This window comes from Euprymna scolopes, chromosome 2 (assembly GCF_053919585.1).
Source record: "Euprymna scolopes isolate OS-2025 chromosome 2, ASM5391958v1, whole genome shotgun sequence".
NCBI classification, from domain to species: Eukaryota; Metazoa; Mollusca; class Cephalopoda; order Sepiida; family Sepiolidae; genus Euprymna; species Euprymna scolopes.
The window spans coordinates 27,727,793-27,747,922 of record NC_136483.1 but is presented as its reverse complement, the minus strand read 5'-3'; the positions used below and the strand labels follow the sequence as shown (position 1 = coordinate 27,747,922).

At 36.9% G+C, this 20,130-nt stretch overlaps 1 protein-coding gene across 1 annotated transcript in view; it reads left to right on the top strand.

Annotated features, from left to right (window-relative positions):
- The window catches only part of LOC145290240 (WD repeat-containing protein 70-like), a 79,226-nt gene extending 65,783 nt beyond the window's left edge, over positions 1-13,443 (top strand). The window contains exon 17 of the mRNA XM_080136470.1: positions 13,298-13,443. Within this exon, the coding sequence (XP_079992596.1) occupies positions 13,298-13,409 (112 nt within the window). The 3' untranslated portion in view covers positions 13,410-13,443. The remainder of the gene's footprint in view (positions 1-13,297) is intronic.
- The last annotated feature ends 6,687 nt before the right edge of the window (positions 13,444-20,130 follow it).

Here is a 20,130-nt window from a genome sequence, read left to right as displayed (position 1 = left end):
ATTGATAATCCAAAAAATCTGATTAAAGAAAGAACAGTTCGATTTTTACAAAAGTTTAATACTTTATACAGTCTAATATCTCAAGTGCATTTGAGAAGTATTATCACCACACAAGCAGAAGGGCCATGCATATAAAATCAACATTAGGTTCTTTGATAAGACAGGGGTGTGTTCGAAATTAATGTTTTTGTTTAGAGTGCAATTACACCATCATACTTGACTTTTGCATTTTAAACTTTAATTCAAACCATAATATAAAAATAATTTTATAAAATCAACAGTAGTTTCTCTACAGTGCAATGTAGACTACAATGTATTGTAAACTAAGTCACTGAGAGGAGGCATATGCAGCTTCTACCTGGTGCACCACGGAGGGTTCTCAGGTAGAGCACGCAATCAATCAATTTGATTGAAAAATGAGCAATTTCACTGTTTTCGATGACAATAAAAGTATTTAAAGTGTGGAACATTTGATGATCCTCATTCAATCCCGGGCAACATCAGGTTCTCCTGTTAATGATATTTAAATCCTATAAATTAATCATAATAACAAAAATTATATTTTTTTTCAATGTAAATTGAACTCTGGCGATAGCACAGTTCTTATTCTACATAAGTACCAAAAGCAGATTTCTAGCAACATCGCCTGAATTAGAATTGAACATTCAACCTCCAGACTTGCAACTGAATTTTACCAAGTACTTTATCCATGATGCCATAGGTCCTGCAAATAACACTCAAAATGAGAAAAGTAGTCCAAACAATCCAAATAGTACAAATAATCAATCTTCATCTCAAAAAATCAGAAACATAAGTCATTTTGCCGCACAGATTCTGTAGATTGGCAAGAAAAAAAGGTTTTCACTGGCTATCCACTCATATCAGTATAACATTGGCTCAGCAATTTATCAGCAAACAGGTACACAACAATTTTTTCTCATTAAAAACAAGATTTCAGTTTCTATTTTATATATGTATATAGATAGATAGATATATAAAGTGACCTTGTCTGTGTGAGGAATGGTCTCTACCAAACTACTCTATCCATTTTTTGTTTACAGACTTGAAACTTTATATGTAGGGAATTTGGACCCATGAAATAAGTTCTTAGTCTGCATAAGTGCCAAAAGCTACTTTCTATCAACATCACCTGCACGTTTCTTTTTTTTTATTATTTGGATGCAACACTGATTTTTCTCTTGCTCTCAAGCGACAAGATGAACGTTTTCTGCTTTCATTGGAGCTGAAAAAGTAATTTTGTGACAAGTTGGCTGACTTCTATATTGCTAAGCTTTCAATTGTTTTTTGTTTTTTCGTAACTAATGTAGAAATTAATATAAAAGTAGGGATTAGATGGCTTTGACTGTTTTATCAAAGAAAAGTTTCCTGTCACCGCCTTCCTTCTCAAACCGAGTAAGTCAATTTTATCTATTTATATAATCTTTAAGATTAACTTTCATGTAAATTTGCCTGTTTGACGCAAAGAAGGTAGAAAATTATTTATAAGACTTCTCACACCTGTCAGTATTTTATGTCTTCATAAAGCCACGGTTCACCCGTGCACTCACCCCTAGTCTGTCCCTCTTGAGTGCAACAAAGAATTTCTAACCTAACAGGTACCACATTGTCTACCAAGCTCCAGCCCCTGTCTCATTGCCACAGTTGCTTTAGTGGAATGTGCTGATGAAATTACTACACTTGTAAACTCTAAATGTAAACACCCCTATCCTACCCGACTAGCAACAAAATCCCACCCTTTCACTCTAGAAGTTGGAAGATTTTCTCTCTTTTTTTTCTACCTTTTTTTTGTTTTCTGACCACATGCATTTGAAATCCCATCCCTACTCTCTGTTTCCGCGACCATACCAACATGCAGAAATTTAAATGTCACATGAACAAGCATCTTGGCGCACAACTCCCTACACAGGTTGCTTGCTGTAAATGTGGCTTCCATCACAGTAGCCCCTTACATTTCGGTGGCAATATGCCTTGTTTGGAGTAAACAAAACCTTTTTTTTTTAATTGGTTTTTGACCAAAATTTCATTCAAGCACTGTAATCGTCTTTATCAGTAGTTTTGTCCATAGTTGCATTGACATTTCACAAACGAAAAAGTTTTCAAAATATTATTTATTATTATGTTGTATACTTACAACTTATTACGAAAAGTTGTCCAAGTGAATCATATGTACAAGAATTTTTTTTTTTTTTAATGCTCACATGACTGGGTTTGTGAATTGGGAGGCGGGGGGCATGATTTCAGACGTTTTTGCTACTGGCCACTCACATTGTTGTATTTGTGTGACCTTTCATTTACAAATAACTGCTTTGTTTGATTCAGCATTCCTAATATGAGAAGGCAATTTGTGGTGAGAGGACAGTTTGTCATTGGAGATAAGAAAACAAAAACAAAAACAATTTACATTTGATTTCTTACAAGATACTTGCAAATATGTACACTAGCTAAAGTGAACATCTACACAGGGTAAAAAAATTAAACATTTCTTTTATTTCTTTATATATTTTACTCTTATGTTTCTAAATTTTCTAGATGTGGATTGATAATTTGTATTATTTAGAATGGTGGAAAACAAGCAGTGCATATGTTGAGCGACAATGTCGTGCTAAGCAGACTGAGTATAGAATACAATATCATGAGTTGCATATTCCGCTTGGTGCAGATTGCAAACCCACATAATTTATTTTTTGCCATTCCTTCCCATCCAGGGCAAGTTGGTTGATGGACGCTCAACTGTTGAGAGATGTTCAATCAAAACTATTTTCTTTCCACTTTCTCCTTGGTTTTCCGAGTTCTGGATATGATTTTAAACTATATCCGATGGTGAGGCCCCAGCTTGTGGGCTTTGGGGAGTGTGGAGCCACCCCTTAATTGCCATTGCTCCCAGGTCCACTCTGACCCTGAGTGGTAGTGCCTGTTAGGGTCCCAAGTATGGGTTAAATAGAAACCGACTTGAAAAAAAACATTCTATTAAAAAATTTTCTTCAAAATCACTGGATTCAGCATTAAATAACCTGAAAAGGGTTGATATGCCGTAAAACAAAAACAACCAAACCTTGGTTTTCCTCTGCCTCTTTTGCCTTCTAACATACTCTCAAAGCATAACTTTGACAGGCACGTGGGTGATCATTTGACATGGCCAAAAAGTTTAAGAGTTTTACTTTTGATTTTATCAAATAGTGGGGATAGGGAAGTAGTTTGACAGAGGGTGGATATATATAAAATATAAAACCCATTAATGAAATAAAAATGAACAAATCACCATTAAAGATAAAAAGTAATGCCCAGACCATTCTGTTTTCTTCCCCACCATATCCCACAAGACAGTCAGATAGAGAGAACAAAAGAGTTCCCGTTGAGACAGGACCACACAGTAAGAGAGAAACAGTCAGAGAATGCGATTGAGAACCATCAAACGAGAGACTCTCCTCTACTCCACACCCAAACTGCACATTGTTGAAAGTCTGACTAGCAAACTTAAGTTCAATAACTGAACTTGTAAATCGTCTAGATAACTCTGTTTTCTTCTTGACACTCAGACTTAGTCATTGACCGAACTTGAAAATCGCCCAGACTTAATTAAGAAGTTCTGCCCAAACACGAATATCTAAAAAAGTGGTTAGAAAATGGTAATTCGCCAGACAGGACCTTTTAATATCCAGAGCCTTCGCCAGAGTAAGCACCAAACACCAAGAGACCAACCAAGATCCTGAACAGCCAAATTCGGTGACGTCATTCACTAAATTTTATTGGAGGTGCAGGGATATAGTAGGCCAAACAATCCGCATTATTAATCCTCATCTCAAAAATTCAGAAAGATTATAGAAATCAATACGAACCTGAATTAATATGAAAATGGAAATGATTTGATTTTTTGTTTCATAAACAAATCACAGATTTTACATTCTAACAACTATGATTTGTTGGAAGAAAGAACAAAAACATTCTTTCTAGCATTTACCAGTAAAACCCATTATCAAGATCTACCTAGAGAAGGTCAGAGATTACATTGGTCGAAACATGAGAATTTTTTATTAAGAAATCTATACTTATCAATGATGGGAAAATTCCTTACGCTTCTTTATATATCAGCGATGTGAAATTGATGCTTTTTAGCAAATCAAAAAATTAGAATTCCGCTTGTTCTTTGATTTCAGTTTTTTTTGTTTTTTAAATAAATTTCTATCAATCATTTTTTTGTCATTTGCCTCGATTTTATTTCTTTTTCTTCCTGTCTCATCTTTCTTTTTCTTTTCCTGTTTTTTTTTTTTTAATTTCTTCTTCTCTCCACATCAGCTGGGTTTCTTTTGTCCTACACTATACTTAAAACAATTCATAATGATAGTAGGGAGAGGTAGAAGACTTTTATTTCATCAAAAAGTGACTTACTGTCACCAGCAAATTTCCACATAAACATTTAGTCTTTCTAATGGCCATATATTTTTCTTATTTACTAGCAGGCCGCCTGGTGTTGCTCAGTCGTAAGATATGCTTAAATATGATATTTTAATCCATTTAATAACATATTATTATTATAGAGACAAGTTTCTATTGATTATTATATTGAGCCTAATATATAGTAATGAAATCAAAATTAAAAATATATGTATATATGACCTAAGTGCCATCAACTATAATCGAAACCAAAACACAACTGTCCACCTTCATTCTTTAGCCTCTGAGCCATGCTCATACACATATATATTCACCTGTCATCCCTTTTTTAAAAGATGGAATCACCCGATCACCGAAGACAAGATTCAACCAAGGGCACACGGTTCACAGAGTTTAATAATTATATAGATTTCTTCAAAATAAACTGAACATTCTTTTTACACAAAATTTTAACAGAATTTAACAAATTTGAAAGCAAAAATGAAGTTAAAACATATCCGTCAATACTTACAATATACAAATATATAAAAAGGTATTGTAGATTAGCACACTTCACTTATGCTCTCTCTCCCCAATTAGATTCTTCTTATTTGGGGAAATTTCGTAGAAACACCCTGAAAACTTGGGAGAAAGAAATAAAGAAATTTTACATTGCCTGGTAGAAGTCCCCCCCCCTTTCTCACAAAAAAGTAAACTACGGCTGTTGTTGGTGGCCACTGGCGTTCCTGAACAATTGCAGACACTGGTGGCAACTGTGGCCGAAATGAAATAATCTGGCTTCCACTGACGATTGGGGTGATAACATACAGGTACTGTTTGAATTTAAAAAAAAAAAAGCAATTAAGGGAATGTGTAAATCAGTATGAATTAATAAAAGTACGAAAACTGGTCGATTAGAATATTAATGGAAAGTAAAAACAGAAGTTTTAGAAGTTAGGGATTCTCACTGTATATGAACTGTTTAGAGTGTTCAAACTCAGTGGTAGCAGTCCTAGCTGTTTCTGTTTGTTGTTCCAGTCTTCCTGTTCTTTTCAACTCTTCCACCAATTGTATTAAAGTGAATTCCAGTTTTATGTCATCTTTTTTTAACGTGTAAAATAAAACAATTACAACTTTTTTCACTTTACTTGATTTCTTTGAGTATTGTCATGTTAAGAATGATGTTTGGAATAGACATCCCAAACTCCCCATGTTAAGAACGGCGTTTGGAATAGACATCATCAACCTCCCCATCTTAAGAACGGCGTTTGGAATAGACACTCTCAACATCCCGGGTTTTAGAGTAGATAGCCCCCTTTTTATTGGGGATGGGGAGTGGGGGATAATTCCCCTAAATTTAACCGTGATAATCGTTGTCAGAATACCCACCTGCAAATGCTTAAAAAAAAATTGAGGGTTGGCTGTGTCGGTAGGAGAGAAGTAGATTTGTTTATCATGCATGCATACAAATCTGGCAGCCAATAAATTACAGTGCATAATACAGGTCTTTATATCTCTATAAGTACTATATATATATATATATATATATATATATATATATATATATATATATATTCTAGCATAATTCAAAGGGATGTGATTTTTTTTATATATATGATGAGAGGACACAAAAACTACATAGATAACTATGAAAGAAATAGGAGACATATTCATGTGCAAATTATGGTTAATTAGAAGATAATTTTTTAAAACATAACTCAATCCCAAAACTAAAGTATATTTTAGCATATATTTTGTGTTATTTCTATTTATATAAAGTTATGTATATGTATTTGTTTATGGGTACTTGTACAGTTTAATCAAGGCATTAAAAAATGAAAATATCAAAAAAAAAAAAAAAAAAAGTTATATTGTACGTATCCATTTTGGACTGAAGATCTCTGAAAAAAAATTAATTTGATCGAGTAGTTTTGTTCTTTTTTTTTTTACAGTAAAAAACATGTTTTTATGACAGCACGCTGAAGGTAGCCATGTTTCGATCTTTAGAACACGCCACGGGGAGATAACTCAGTTTAAAGCATCGACACTCTCTCCCACTCTTAAATACTAGCTTTTCTTCCTAAAAATCCAAACATGACTACCTTTTGCTCGGTATCCTAACAAATTGTTTTTTCATTGTAAAAAAAAAAAAAAATACTTGATCAAATTAAGTGAAATTTTTTTTTTTTTCGGAAACTTCATTCCATAACGGATACATACAATATAAACTTTTTTTCAATATTTTCACTTTTTAATATCTTGATTAAACTGTACAAGTACCTGTTTATGCATTTTTATGTATAAGATTCACTTTTAAACTAATTAATCAATCATTACGAATATTGAAACACAGTTACTAGAATGGTTAATGTGGATTGTCCATTGTTTCTTGACAAATGTGAAGAAATCTCAACTATTAATCAAAATAATAAAACGTATATTATAAGTTTTTACTCATCACGTGTGCAGCATGCAATGTGTGTGCGTGTGTGAGCAATGCCGGGCTGAAATGCTAGTTAAGTAATATTCCGTGAATTTCAATTTCTTTTTAAGACTCCCTAAATTCATGCATTAATTTTAAACATTTTCTAGAATCAAAATCGTCTCATACATTTAGCAGCATTATATCTTGATTTTAATCTTTGCAAGGTGACATAAAGGTTGTACATTCATGGAGTATTATTGCCACATCTGGGCCAGTGCATCTACCACTAGCCTCTTACTCTAAGACAGAAAAATAATCTCAAATCAAATGTGCCGCACTGTCAGCCAAACTCTAACCTCTGTCCCATCGTCGCAATCTTGCTTGCATCCCTGTGCCTGTTTTGCAGGTGCTTTAATGGAATGTTCTCTGATAAACTCCTAGCACTTGTGACTCCTTGACATACATACTCTTGACTAACCCGGCAAGCAGCAAAATCCCACCCCTTAACTATTGAAATCCCTAGATGTTGGAAAGTCTTTTACTCTAAGTTTCTTCCCTTGAACTGCTAGGCATTGGAATTTCCTCCCTGTTTTCTACTTCCCTAACTGTACTAACCTGCAGAAGTTTAAATCTCATGAGAATAGACATCTTGCTGCTCAACTCCTCACAGACTCCTGTTAGTCATAATCCTAAATAGTAGCCTCTAACATCCAAGTGGCAAAAAAAAGGTAAAAAAAAAAATAATAGATTATATATGGTTTTGTAAGTAACCTGCATTCCAGTGTTTCTAAACAATTATTTGATTTTTCTGTGAACAAAGAATCTTTTGTTGTTGTCTTGCGTCTCTCGTATGAAATAACATCAACAGTTTTTAATATAAAACGTCTTCGGATGAATTAAAACCAGTGGATGAAATTACATCAGATTTTCTGTAAATGGAATTGTTTTTTTTTTTTTTTTTTGTTTTTTTTTCCTTGGGAGTGGAAGATGCAAATTTTTTTTTTTTTGTCAGGTGAAGAGATTTTATAATTGTATGACCAATTGAAAGTGGGATGATAAAAAATATAAATGTTTACTGTTCCAAAGAATTAGATTGGAGCTTTGCACTTCTTCAAGAGAAGATATAGTGCTATGAAGCGGTTTTGGGATTAGGTATTCATTTTTTTTTAGATGTATTTATCCATCTTTATAAATGGTGCTGTTGGTTGGTCAATCAATCGGATGTCAGTTTGAAAATCCTTGCTAGCGAGTAGCACAGCAATTTAAATAAAGGGTGTTATAGCGATAAAAGGGGGAATAACTCTAAATAAAGAAAGTAAAAGTTATTACCTCTTATAGATCTTTGAAAAGACTGGAGAGTTTGAGCAAACCAAAAGTAACATGGCAAACATTCAATATTGTCTGTAAATAATTTAAGGTTTCTGCTGTGAATAAATTGTGTTTAATTTATAATGAGCTTTTCTACTTGTTATCAAAATATCCAATGATTTTGACATTACAATTTCTCCAAACACAACAAAATTTGGCGATGAGATTAAATACCAGATCTTAAAAACAAAAAACGCACATGGGTTAGAAAAAAAAGAAAAAATAATGTTGTCGGAGAATTCTTTTCTGCATAAACACAAAAAAAAACTTTTCCAAAAATTTTTTTTGTGAACAAACAAAAAAAAAAGAAAATTTTGTACAGAAACAAAAAGAAAAAAGAAAAATTATTTATGTCATGGATCAAAATTTTTTAGATAAAATATTGCTTAACTCGCAAGCTAAATTTTTAAAAGCTCAAGACAATTTAATTGAAACTTTAACCGCAAAATTTCACAAACAATGGAAATGCCAAAATCAATTTTTCTGAACACCATAACCAGCACAATAACGAATTTTTCATTCAATCTGGATCTAAAATAAACTTTTACTGCTTGCTATGGATGATGGAAGGATACATTTCAACACGAGTTTGCATCCGTGGATGACGTATGGAAATTACGTTTACTACTATGGATACAATACTCACAGGATTGCCAGGAGTTTCCGCCTACATTGATGATAATATCATTACAAGTCTATCCCAAGAGGAACTCCTGCATTGTTTTACTTCCATGCTGGATTAGTTCAACAATATGGATTTCATTTAAGATCAGACAAATGCAAATTTTTCTAAACTTCTGTGAAATACCTTGGATTCATATGGCAGCTCCTAAGGATGTTGCAACACTATGATTCTTTCTTGGCTTTGTAAGTTATCATGGTTCTTTCTTATCCGAACTGCACAAGTTACGGGAGACCTCTGAATAATCTTTTACAAAAAAATACCAAATGTAACTGGTCAAGCACATGCAAAGAATCATTTGAGAAAAAACACTTCTTAGTTCTGATCTATTGCTGACACACTACAATTCATCATTAGACATTACTGTTGTGACAGATGCCTCAGGAATCAGAGCAGTAATATCACATATTTTTCCTGAGGGAAGCAAAGAAGTCATTTCACATGCATCAAAGTGATTGGCGCCTACTGAACGAAAGTATAGCCAAATTGAGAAAGAAGCCCTAGTAATTGTCTACGCGGTAAAGAAATTTTACAAGATTCTATGTGGCCAGCATTTTATTTTGATCACAGACCACAAGCCCTTAATAAGTATTTTTGATTCCAGGAAAGGAATTCCAGTTTATACAGCAAACCGTTTACAAAGATGGGCAACTATGCTTTTTGATAACGACTTTTCTATAAACCAGGTAGTAAAATTGGCCAAGCAGATACGTTATCCAGACTCATTTCTTTTCATCAAAAAGTAGTGTAAGACACAGTCATCGCTGCTATATCTGTGGAACCTGAAATTGTCTCTGCACTTGTTTCCACAGTGAAATCGCTACCTGTCACTACAAAGATGATCCAGGAAGCTACAGCCGCAGATCCATTATTACAGAAAGTTGAACATTTTCATCTCACAAGCTGGCCAAAAATATGCACTGACCAACAACTTCAACCATTTTTTCAGAGATCTTTATCTGAGATCAATGGAAGACTTCTGTTTGGAGAATGTGTTGTTGTCCCATTCAAACTTCAGAATAGAGTTCTCAAGCAATTTCACTATGGACATCAAGGAATTAATCAGATGAAAGCCTTGGCAGGTGGCTATGTGTATTGGTCAAATATGGACAGGCAGTTAGAGGAACTTGTAAAAAGTTGTGCCAAATGTCAACTGGTTGCGAAGTCTCCTCAAAAAACAACATTGCATGCATGGCCTACTCCATAAATGCCTTGGTCCTGACTACACATGGACTTTGCAGGACCAATTAATGGACAATATTACTTAATATTGGTTGATACTTGCTGTAAGTGGTCAGATGTCTTTCAGATGAACCATACTACCTCAAATGAATCTGTAAAGAAACTACAAGGAATTTTCAGCAAGTTGCGCATTCCGGGAATCTTAGTTTCTAATAATTGTACTGCATTTACCTCAACAGAATTTTCTGACTTCTGTAAACAATGTTCAGCATCTCAGATCTCCACTTTTACATCCACAATCAAATGGCCAAGCCGAACGCTTTGTCAACACATTTAAGAGAGCACTCTTGAAGTTTAAAAGGGGAAAGAACTACTCGAGAGATCATAGAAATATTTCTAAGTAGCTACGGAACTACTCCAAATCCAAATTGACCGAATGGAAAGTCTCCCGCTGAAGCACTGATGAACAGAAAAATATGTTTACTAATGGATGCTATTCACCCATCATCAAATAATTTTCCTGAAACAGGACAATGGAAAACCAGTTCAATCACCATCAAGGAGCAAAGTCACGTAAATTTCTACCAGGACAACCTGTATTAGCAAAAGACTTCACTAAAATGTGTGATAATATTTGATTTTCTTACATAAAAAAAAAACTACTTGATTGATTTACATTATTTTTGGACTACCCACAATGGTAAATAAAAATAGACACAAGATAACATAGTATGTCGTTCTGGCAATGTAATCTATGATGTGGATGTAGAATCATCTATTTGGGTCAGACATGCAAATCAACTTCATCACTCATATTTTCCAAAAAAAAACAATCAAATAACACAATCATTCCATTAAATATTTTAATTTACTCAAAGTGTTCAAGCAACATGGTATAAACAAAGCAAGTCGGAGAAGAAAAGTCAATGCTTGTCTATAATTGGGCAAAAAAAAAAATTTTTACAAGAAAAATCCGAAAAAAATCTTCATAATGTACGTACTTGTCACTGCATGAAGATGTCATATTCCAAAAATAATGTAAATCAATCAAGTAGTTTTTTTTTTATGTAAGAAAATCAAATATTATCACACATTTTAGTGAAGAATTGCTTCACGCCATCTTGTTTTCGAATGATACGCTACTAACGACACCTGTCGGAAATATACTATCAACAAGGGCAGACAATCGACTTTTTAAAATTTTTTCTTAAATGTCGAAAAAAAAGTTTTCGGCCCAATTATAGACAAGCACCAAAAAGTCCAACCCAAAGGAGGCAACAAAGGTACAAACAAACTTCACCTCTACAAATAGACCCACATCAAACATCCTACAAGCATCATATTTCAAAGGGGAGCTGTTATAGTGATAAGGGGAGGAATAACTCTAAATAAAGAAAGAGTTATTTCCCCTTATAAATTTGTGAAAAGACTAGAGTGTTCAAGAAAATCAAAAGCAATATTGTGGGTATGGCTGGACATTCAATATCGTCTGTAAATAATTTAAGGTTTCTGCCATGAATAAATTGTGTTTAATTTATAATGAACTTGTCTGCTTGTGCATATCCAATAATCCTGACATCACAATTTCTCCGAACACAACAAAGGAAAAACCAAAAATAAAAACATTAAGGAGAATAGAAAGTTGACCTTGGGTTAACTTTTGATAGCCTTGTAACTCTTGCTCCCCTTATTTTGTCATTTAGTTCTAACATTCCGTGAGTGATGTTTCTGACAAAAGGTGAAAAATTACTGTTTTCTGAGTTGGAATGTATCCATTTTACACTTATCATTGACTATTTTTTTTACTTTTAAGTAGTACTTTTCTTTCTTTTTTCATTCCTTACATCAAGTGGCTTCATTCCTTGTCTGGAGAGATTTCCATTTCCAGAAAAAATTATTTGATAGGAAAAAATTTTATCCCTTTTTTCAAATCAAAGACTGATTTTTTTCTTTTTTCAATTCCTAATAAAAAATTGATTTAAAACAAAAGCATAAATATTGCATAAATTTCTGGACATGGCCACAAAAGATTCATCAACAAAGTAAATCTTTTGAGCTAAGTTTAATAGCATTTAGCAGAACGAATAGCTTTTATCATCCCAGTGACAGAATGTTAACTTGTTACCAGTTGTACTGATTATAGACTGGTATTCAAGCATACAATTGTGTGGAGTGTTTTACTTGCAGCACCTATTATTCCCAAATGGTCACCTGTCTAATTATCAATCGGTGAGCTAATGAGTTCCAGTGTATGTGTTTCTTTTTGTTGTTAATTTTTTATGATCACCACTTATCAAGGCCAAAAATCACTCGAGGATTAAGGTTAAACAAGGTGAAATGATTGCCAGTTGAGTGATGATGAACTTTGTGAGAGGATTTGGAAAAAATGATCGAATGGACCAAGCTCAAATTATTAGTGGGGACAGTTATCAGCAGCATTGGATTTAAAGATGACTATGTTCCTGTCATAATATACAGATAAGATGGCAACATGTTCTACAGACAGAAATCCCTTGTGACAAAGCTTTGTTTGTGGAAGTTCTATCTAATAATCTGCAAGTAGAAAAAGAAAGGAAAGCTTGCATTTATATTGTTGTGGTAGCAAAGCAAGTTCTGGCTATGAATGTCTTACAAGAAGGAACCAGAGATTGGAGTGTAGTTTAAATGAGATTAAGCCATAAACAAAAATAGTATGACAGCTTAACTCAAATTCTAACAAAAACCTTCAACACAGCTTTGTTCAAAGTATTTGGGGTTCAATTTTGGTTTATTTTACATGTGAAAATGAATGCTTTCTCCCAGTTTGGAAGCACAATTGAACCACAATACTTGATTCATACCTGTTCAACTTTCATTCAAGCCATAACTGTGTAAAAGCTTGAAATTAGATTTTAATTTCACAGGGTCACAGTAAACAGGTAGGCCATTTCTTAAATTAAAATGGCTGACTTTTCACTATATTTTTTTTATATCATAATCATAGAAAATTTGAGATTTTTGATACCTGACTTAGCTACATGATAAAACAGTACAGGCATTTACTACATTCAACAAATTGAATCTGACTTCACAGTATGAATAGTAGAATGTGGTTGGGCTACATAGAATGATTGAAGAAAAGAAAATTTTAAAATATCTTATTTTAATCCTTGAATGCTTTTTTATTAGAAATGTCCAATTAATATATATTTAAGTTTTTTATGTTTTAACAAGTAATAACTAATAAATCATTATTTTATATTATTCAGGACTCAACCGAAAGCCATTTTTCAGTCCCAGTCAAAACAGAAAGATGACGATGATGACAGCGACAACGAACCCGTATGGAAGAAAGTCAAATTATCGGAAGAAAATAAATAAAATTTAATTTTCAATATTTTTATCAAAACAAAAAGAATCACTTTTTTTTTTTAAATTTTTTATACATATGTCTTACAAGATTATCTAAGAAATAATTTCCTCTGTCCAGTTTCCAATTGCCTTATCTTCACTGAAATAAGAGTGGATAGTTACGATAATTGTTTTATAAAACATTCCATCAAAACAAGAAAAAGGTGATTTTCTGAAAACAATACTAGAGATGCAGCTTTAATTTTGTTATAAGAGTTTGTAAGTTATGTGTTAGATATTTTATTTCAAACCATTTTGAATTTTTTTTTAGAAATGAATTTAGATAAGGTTGGGAGTTAGAATTTAGGCGAATGCTTATTCAGTTTTACCCAAATATTAAAAACTATTCATAAAAAGAAAATAAGCAAAATTGTACAAAACTTTATGTACTTATGTCACATGACATAATTTAACACGCATTCATCATAATAATATCGGCTAGAAATCATTTACCGATCAAACTTGATTTTATTTTATAAAAACAAAACTACTAAATAAATTTGCATGAATTTTGGTGTATAGCCTTTTTGTAACCTAATAGGTACATGATAAAGTTTTATATGCAATTATGATTTTTTATTATTGGGATCGTCATCATCATAGTATTTCACTCCATCTCAAAAACTATCCTGCAGGTCCACATCAGAGCATGCCTTATTCAAGAGATAGCCCATGGGATGTGTGAAAGTCTACACTTGGCACTGTGTGTAGGTTGTCCTGTGCTTTGGCAACTTTCACTCAGGCCCAGTTAAGTGTTACTCACAATTTCTGGGTGAGTTCAATGCTGGCTGGGAAATCTTCTTTCAGTGCCAGGTGAGCCTCTTTATTTTCGTCTTTGACAAACTTAGTTTGTCCAAGGCCTGTGATTGTGACAAAGCTCTTGTGAGATGGAAGTCACTGTGGCACCTCTTGATATCTATATAGGGGATGGTGATTGTCATTGCTCTGTTTGTCACACTATCGCCTCTGGACAAATCTACAATGGAGCGATTCCAGACAGTCCATAGATAGATGGCAGATCGGTTGATAGGTTGCCAGTAATCATCTTGCATGCCTTGTTGAGCTTTATGTTGACCTTTGCAGCATGAGCTCATGCTGCTGTGCAGTATTCTACAGTCGAGTAGTACAGTGCTAAAGCTGACAAGCATAGCATCTGTTCCTCAAAAGCTGTTAGCCAGAATTGTGAGCAGGTTATTACGCATCAATATCTTCTTGTAGAGCTCTTTAATGGGTCCTGTATGACAGTGTCCTGTCGAATATCACACTGAGTATAAGTTATGTATAGCATGTTTCCCAAGACTTTACCTCCTCAGATGATATTGGGAATTCTTTGTGCTAGGTGGTTCTAAAAATAGAATGAAGATACCTTAGTTTCACCTGAGATGTCACTTGTCATTGTATGTTTGCATCAATTGATCTTCAAAAGTCATTTGATTGGTTGCAAGGTACATGTCAACTGCGTAGATGAACCTATGAACATTGCAAAATATTGGCATATCATATATATATATGTTGAATTCTCTGTGAGATATATATATATATATCCCATGTTGAATTCTCTGTGGGAGGCTGCTTTTCTGCACCTCACCATCTCTACATAAAATTGACAATTTTTTAGAAGAGGTTTGATGATACTGACTATGGGGATGTTTTAACCATTTTGCTAGCTGGGATGTTATTCTTCGCACACTGCCACACAGAGGATTGAAATGATTCATATCCACTTGAGACAGGGAGGATAGTGACAATGTTATTGTCTAGGTGTACAAGAAATTTTTCCAGTTAGCTTTAAGATATTTAAATAGAAGCTTCGGCTTGGTGGTGATAAACTGGAAAACTGGTTGTACCTCAGCTACGATGGGATGGTGCTGGAACTTAAGTATTGATTGTCCTGAGTATTTCTTGAAATCATGTTTGAATTTGGAAGTAACAAATACTATGTCATGGTTATAACTTTTCTTTCAGCATGTGCTGAGAAAAGATGCTTTACCCTTGGCTTTGTTCAGTATGGTTTCAGTATGGTTATGTCATTGGATAGAGCTCATTCTTTGTTGGTGTGATCATAATCTCGTACTGAACGAAGTCGCTAATAATCAAGTGAAGTTTACTGTTCATAGTGCAATTGGTGGGATATTTGAATCGGACTAAGAGGATATAGACAGATGTTATGGTAAAACTGGATGAGTGCCATTAGGCAGTTTTAGTCATTTTACCAAAGTCTGTTTAGTCTCTTTCTGTGAATAGAATTCAAGTGAATTAACCATCAAATCAAATCACACGTTGCTTATTGGAGTAAGATTTCATTCGTTCAAATATCTTCTATATAATAATTCTGCTTGTCCCTCTCTAATTAGTTAGCACGATTGTAATGCTGCTAATAATTATACAAAGAGATGTAACTCTATACAGTGGTAGTAAGTAGATGCCAATTTATTTTTTTTAATTAATTTAATTATAAAAGTTTTAACCAAGTAATTCATTCATTAAATTTTGTTGAAGAAAAATGAATAAAAATTAAGAGGTGGATATTTTATTTGTAATTTTACTATAAAATGAAATTATAATCTACAATCACTCACACCAGATAGTGCCCTATATCTTTACAAAGCCACATTTCGTCCATGAATGGAGTATTGTGGAAACTCTTGGGCTGGTGGTGCATCTATCCCTCGTAGACAGGGTCCAAAAAGAGTTTCCAATCTAATAGGTCCAATACTAACAACCAAGCTCTTAACCTCTGTGGCATTGATGCAATGTTGTATCCCTGTGCCTCTTTTGCAGGTACTTTAATGAACTTGCAGCACTTGTGCTCCCTGTAAAAAAAAAATGTGTAAGGAAAGTCCTTTAAAAAAAAAAGAATTACTGCGCCCTCTGTAGATGTATAAGGAAAAATTCAAGATGGCGCCCGACTCTCTCTTTAACATGGTAAGTTCAGGAAAAGATGTTATAAATGTTGCAGCAATTCAATAACCATTATACACCGGTTCTGCACGGAATCCAACTAGCAAGGTGCCTAGACGGACGCGAACAGTTACTCAGACCGGACCCAACAACGGTAAAATATCCTCACACGGCACGAAAAGCAACAACAACAGGATTCCCGACCAACTTAATCGTCACTCTCCTCACGTCTCTTTCATCACCCGCTTTTATCGTCGTTGTAGGCCGGCTAAATTTGCATATTGCGAGAATTCGTGTGACTTTGCGAGACATCGTACTTTACAAAAGACGGCGGCTGCCATCTTGGTCTTTCTTTTCTATTTTCGGTCGGTGACACCGAGCTGGTCTCGAGGTAAGTCTTTTCCCCTCGTCCGTCTCTCCCACATACCTACACAACACGCAAACACGCGGGCGCTTATCTCCTGGATGCACGTTACACTCCCCCCTGATCTAATGATCACATAGAGAGCACTGGGGGGGGGGGGGCCTTTTAGTGCGTGTGCTTCTGCGAAGAAGTACATTCACTGTTTCAGATTCGGGCTCTGGATCTGGTTCCGCCTCATCAGATGAAGTATCGCTATCAGTCTCTGGAGGGGGCTCACTGAATCCGTGCATCGGCAGCTCATCGCTAGACGCTTCACTGCTTTCTTCTGTAGTGATGTGACGCACCTCGGTAGCTGGGCGAAGATCTCGCACATGTCATGAGGTTCCATCGACCAAAACAGACTGCTGGCTAATCACTCCAGATATTTGTCCTTGCTTAAACTTGTCGGTGCACCGATTTCCTGGGGGCCGCACCCACACTGGATCTCCCACTTCATATCTGTTATATGTTCCCTTGTCGGCTGGCTGCGTAGTGTTGATTCCCTTCACTCCGACTCGGTACGTGTAAATAGCATTCGCAGGTGCGGTTGAAGGGGACGTCCCGTCCTTTGGCGTAATGTTGTACCAATATGTGGCTTCCGTAATAGTACATCGCTTCCTGGCAGCAATTCTCTTGATGCTGCGATGGCTTCTTTCAGCAATGCCATTTCCTGACGGCACATGCGCACATCGCAACCGTAGTCGGACGCCCCACTCATCTAACAACTGCCGGACTTGCTGGCTACAAAACGCTGCATCATTGTCAGTCAGGAGCTCTTCCGGCACACTTCGCTCAAAAAAAATGGATGATAGGTGGCGAACAACATTTGCTGAATCCTGTCTGGTCATCTGCCGCCACACCGCAAATCTTGTAGGCCCGCAATCAATGAGAGTTAGAAAGGGCTTGCCACTAATGGGTAATATCCATGGCCAGCCGCTGCCACACACTCAACTTCCAAGCGACCCTTCTGCCATCGCTCTGGTGCAGGATCAATAGACTGGCAAGCCTCACAATTTCTGACGATCTGTCTGACACTATCTTGGTCACTGCTGGGTATACGCGCCTCACAAAATAAAGAGTCCTCTTGATACCCGGATGTCCGCTCTGTGCATGAATTTTTTGTATTTGACATGGGTCGATTGCAACTGCACAAGATCGAGCAGTAATCTCCATTCCCATCTTCGCGGCTTCATACCATTTGTGAGGTACTCAGGTCAGTTGGTCAGCACGATTACAACGTGATGGCACCAGAGTGACTCTTAGTGATAGCAGGTTTTTTAGCATGTCTAGCCTTCTCCGTATTAACATTTCGTTTGCTGCCTTGGTACGGATTCGTGTCCGTCCTGAAAGTGTGTCAGACACCCAGTGGTAGACACAGAGAGAATCTGTGTACAAGGTCAACTTCTTAGACTGCCACTGCAGGGCCAGATTTACCCCCTTTACAACAGCGTCCAGCTCTGCCAGGTTGATATGCTGAGAATCTGTTCCGGGCCGCAGCCAACATGCATCCTCGAATACGTTTCCTCCTTGCTCCAACGATACTCCCAACGCCAAAGAACTGGCATCAACCCACACACCTACGTTGTCTCCGTTAACACACCACCGCCCACAGGCAGGGTCCTTCTTGTTCACTCTCTCCAGTGTCTCTTTAATCATCAGAGTTAGTAGGACATCATCGGATATGTCATCCCAACCCGTGGTTGTTAAATTTGCTCTGCGTTTAATTACACCAACAGCTGCGCGGAGCCAGCCACAGACCGGTAAGTGACCAACAAGTTTTCCACACCTAGAAAAAACGGTCCGCCTTGTAACGAGGTTGGGGATGCTTGGAATTTCACTGCCACGCCTCCATTGTAGGGTGCCATCTTCTTCATAAACATCCAATCCCAATACACGTGCTCCTTCCCTTAAATGTTCGGGATTCTTGCATTCCAGACCAAACTGAGCCAACTTTTCTTTGACACACGACGCAGACTGTACATCTTCATTGACGTATACGTCATCAATGTAAGCTGACGTTGAGTCCCTCATGGGCTTTTCTTGGGACAATACTGTGTTGACAATAGTCTTCATGATCTGTGGTGCCACATTTAGGCCAAAGCCGAGGCGTGTAAGGCAGTACCTCTGCCCCTGGAACCAAACTGTCTGGAACGGCCACAACGTCTCATCAACTCGCACCTGCAAATAGGCTTTTCGCAAATCCAATATCGAGACATTAGTGCCTTTCTGACGCCATTCCCTCAACTTGCTGGCGCATACGTCAGCATCGGCAGTGTAGGCTTCAATATGCTTGTTAAGCTCCCTATAGTCCAGCACGGGCCGTACTTTCGACTTGTTATGCTGGACTACTGCCATCAAGGGTATTAGACCCTTGGGAGGCCCAAGCTTGTCCTCAGGGTAGGGGATTAACCAGCCATCTTGGATCCACGCCTTTAGTTCCCTTTCGTATTCTGCTCGGGCCTCACTGGGTATAGGGTACTCTGCAACCCCATTCTTGAGTTTAGTCGGTGCCATTCCCTTGGTCCACTTCCAAGATGCAATCCAGGCCCTCTTGCGAGAGTCGTAGTCCACTGTAAAATCCGGCCGATCGATATGGAGCGCTGCACACACTGGGGCCTCCAAGAATCGTACCTTTCCATCCCGATGAATTGCGACTCCCCCCAGCACCTTGATGGCATCGTATCCGAGCAACAGGTCAAACCCCAGGAGATTTCCTTGGGTCACGAGCACATTGATCTTAGTGGCTGCACCGGTGTCCGTGTAGATCTCGACAGTTCCAGCTCCACAGCATGTCTGGGTCTCGCCTCCTATCGTGGTGACTTTGATCTTTCTCTTAGTCCAACTTGGACACAGCCTGGCGCTCACTATAGTATGCGAACAGCCTGAGTCGAGAAGTGCTGAGCAGGGTATCCTGTTTACGTAGACGGTCATCACTGGTTGCGCCTTGTTCAAATTTTGCTCGGGGAGCAGGGCGGCGCTGACGTCCTCTCCCCTGATACGTTTCCCACACAGTTTTGGGCTAGATGCCCCAAACCGGCACAATTAAAACAGCGCACACGCCCCCTGTTGGTGCAATTCCTTGCAAAATGTCCGCGTCGGCCGCAGCGAAAACATTTCCCATTGCTTGCAGGGTTCTGATTCGGAATCTCCTGAGCGCTAATCTGGCCTGTCTGTGTCGCCATCACAACTGGTTCCCCTAGGTCCTCCTCATCTTTGATGATGGCTCGAGTACGTTCCATCAAGTGTTCCATGGTTGTTGTTGAAACGCTGGTTGAGGCTCTCAGTAGCTGCTTCACCCGAGTGGGAAGGCCCGCCACAAACGCGTACGCGAGCGTCCGCTCCAACACCCCTCCACCGAACAGGACTGCGAGTTTCTTTAACTCCACG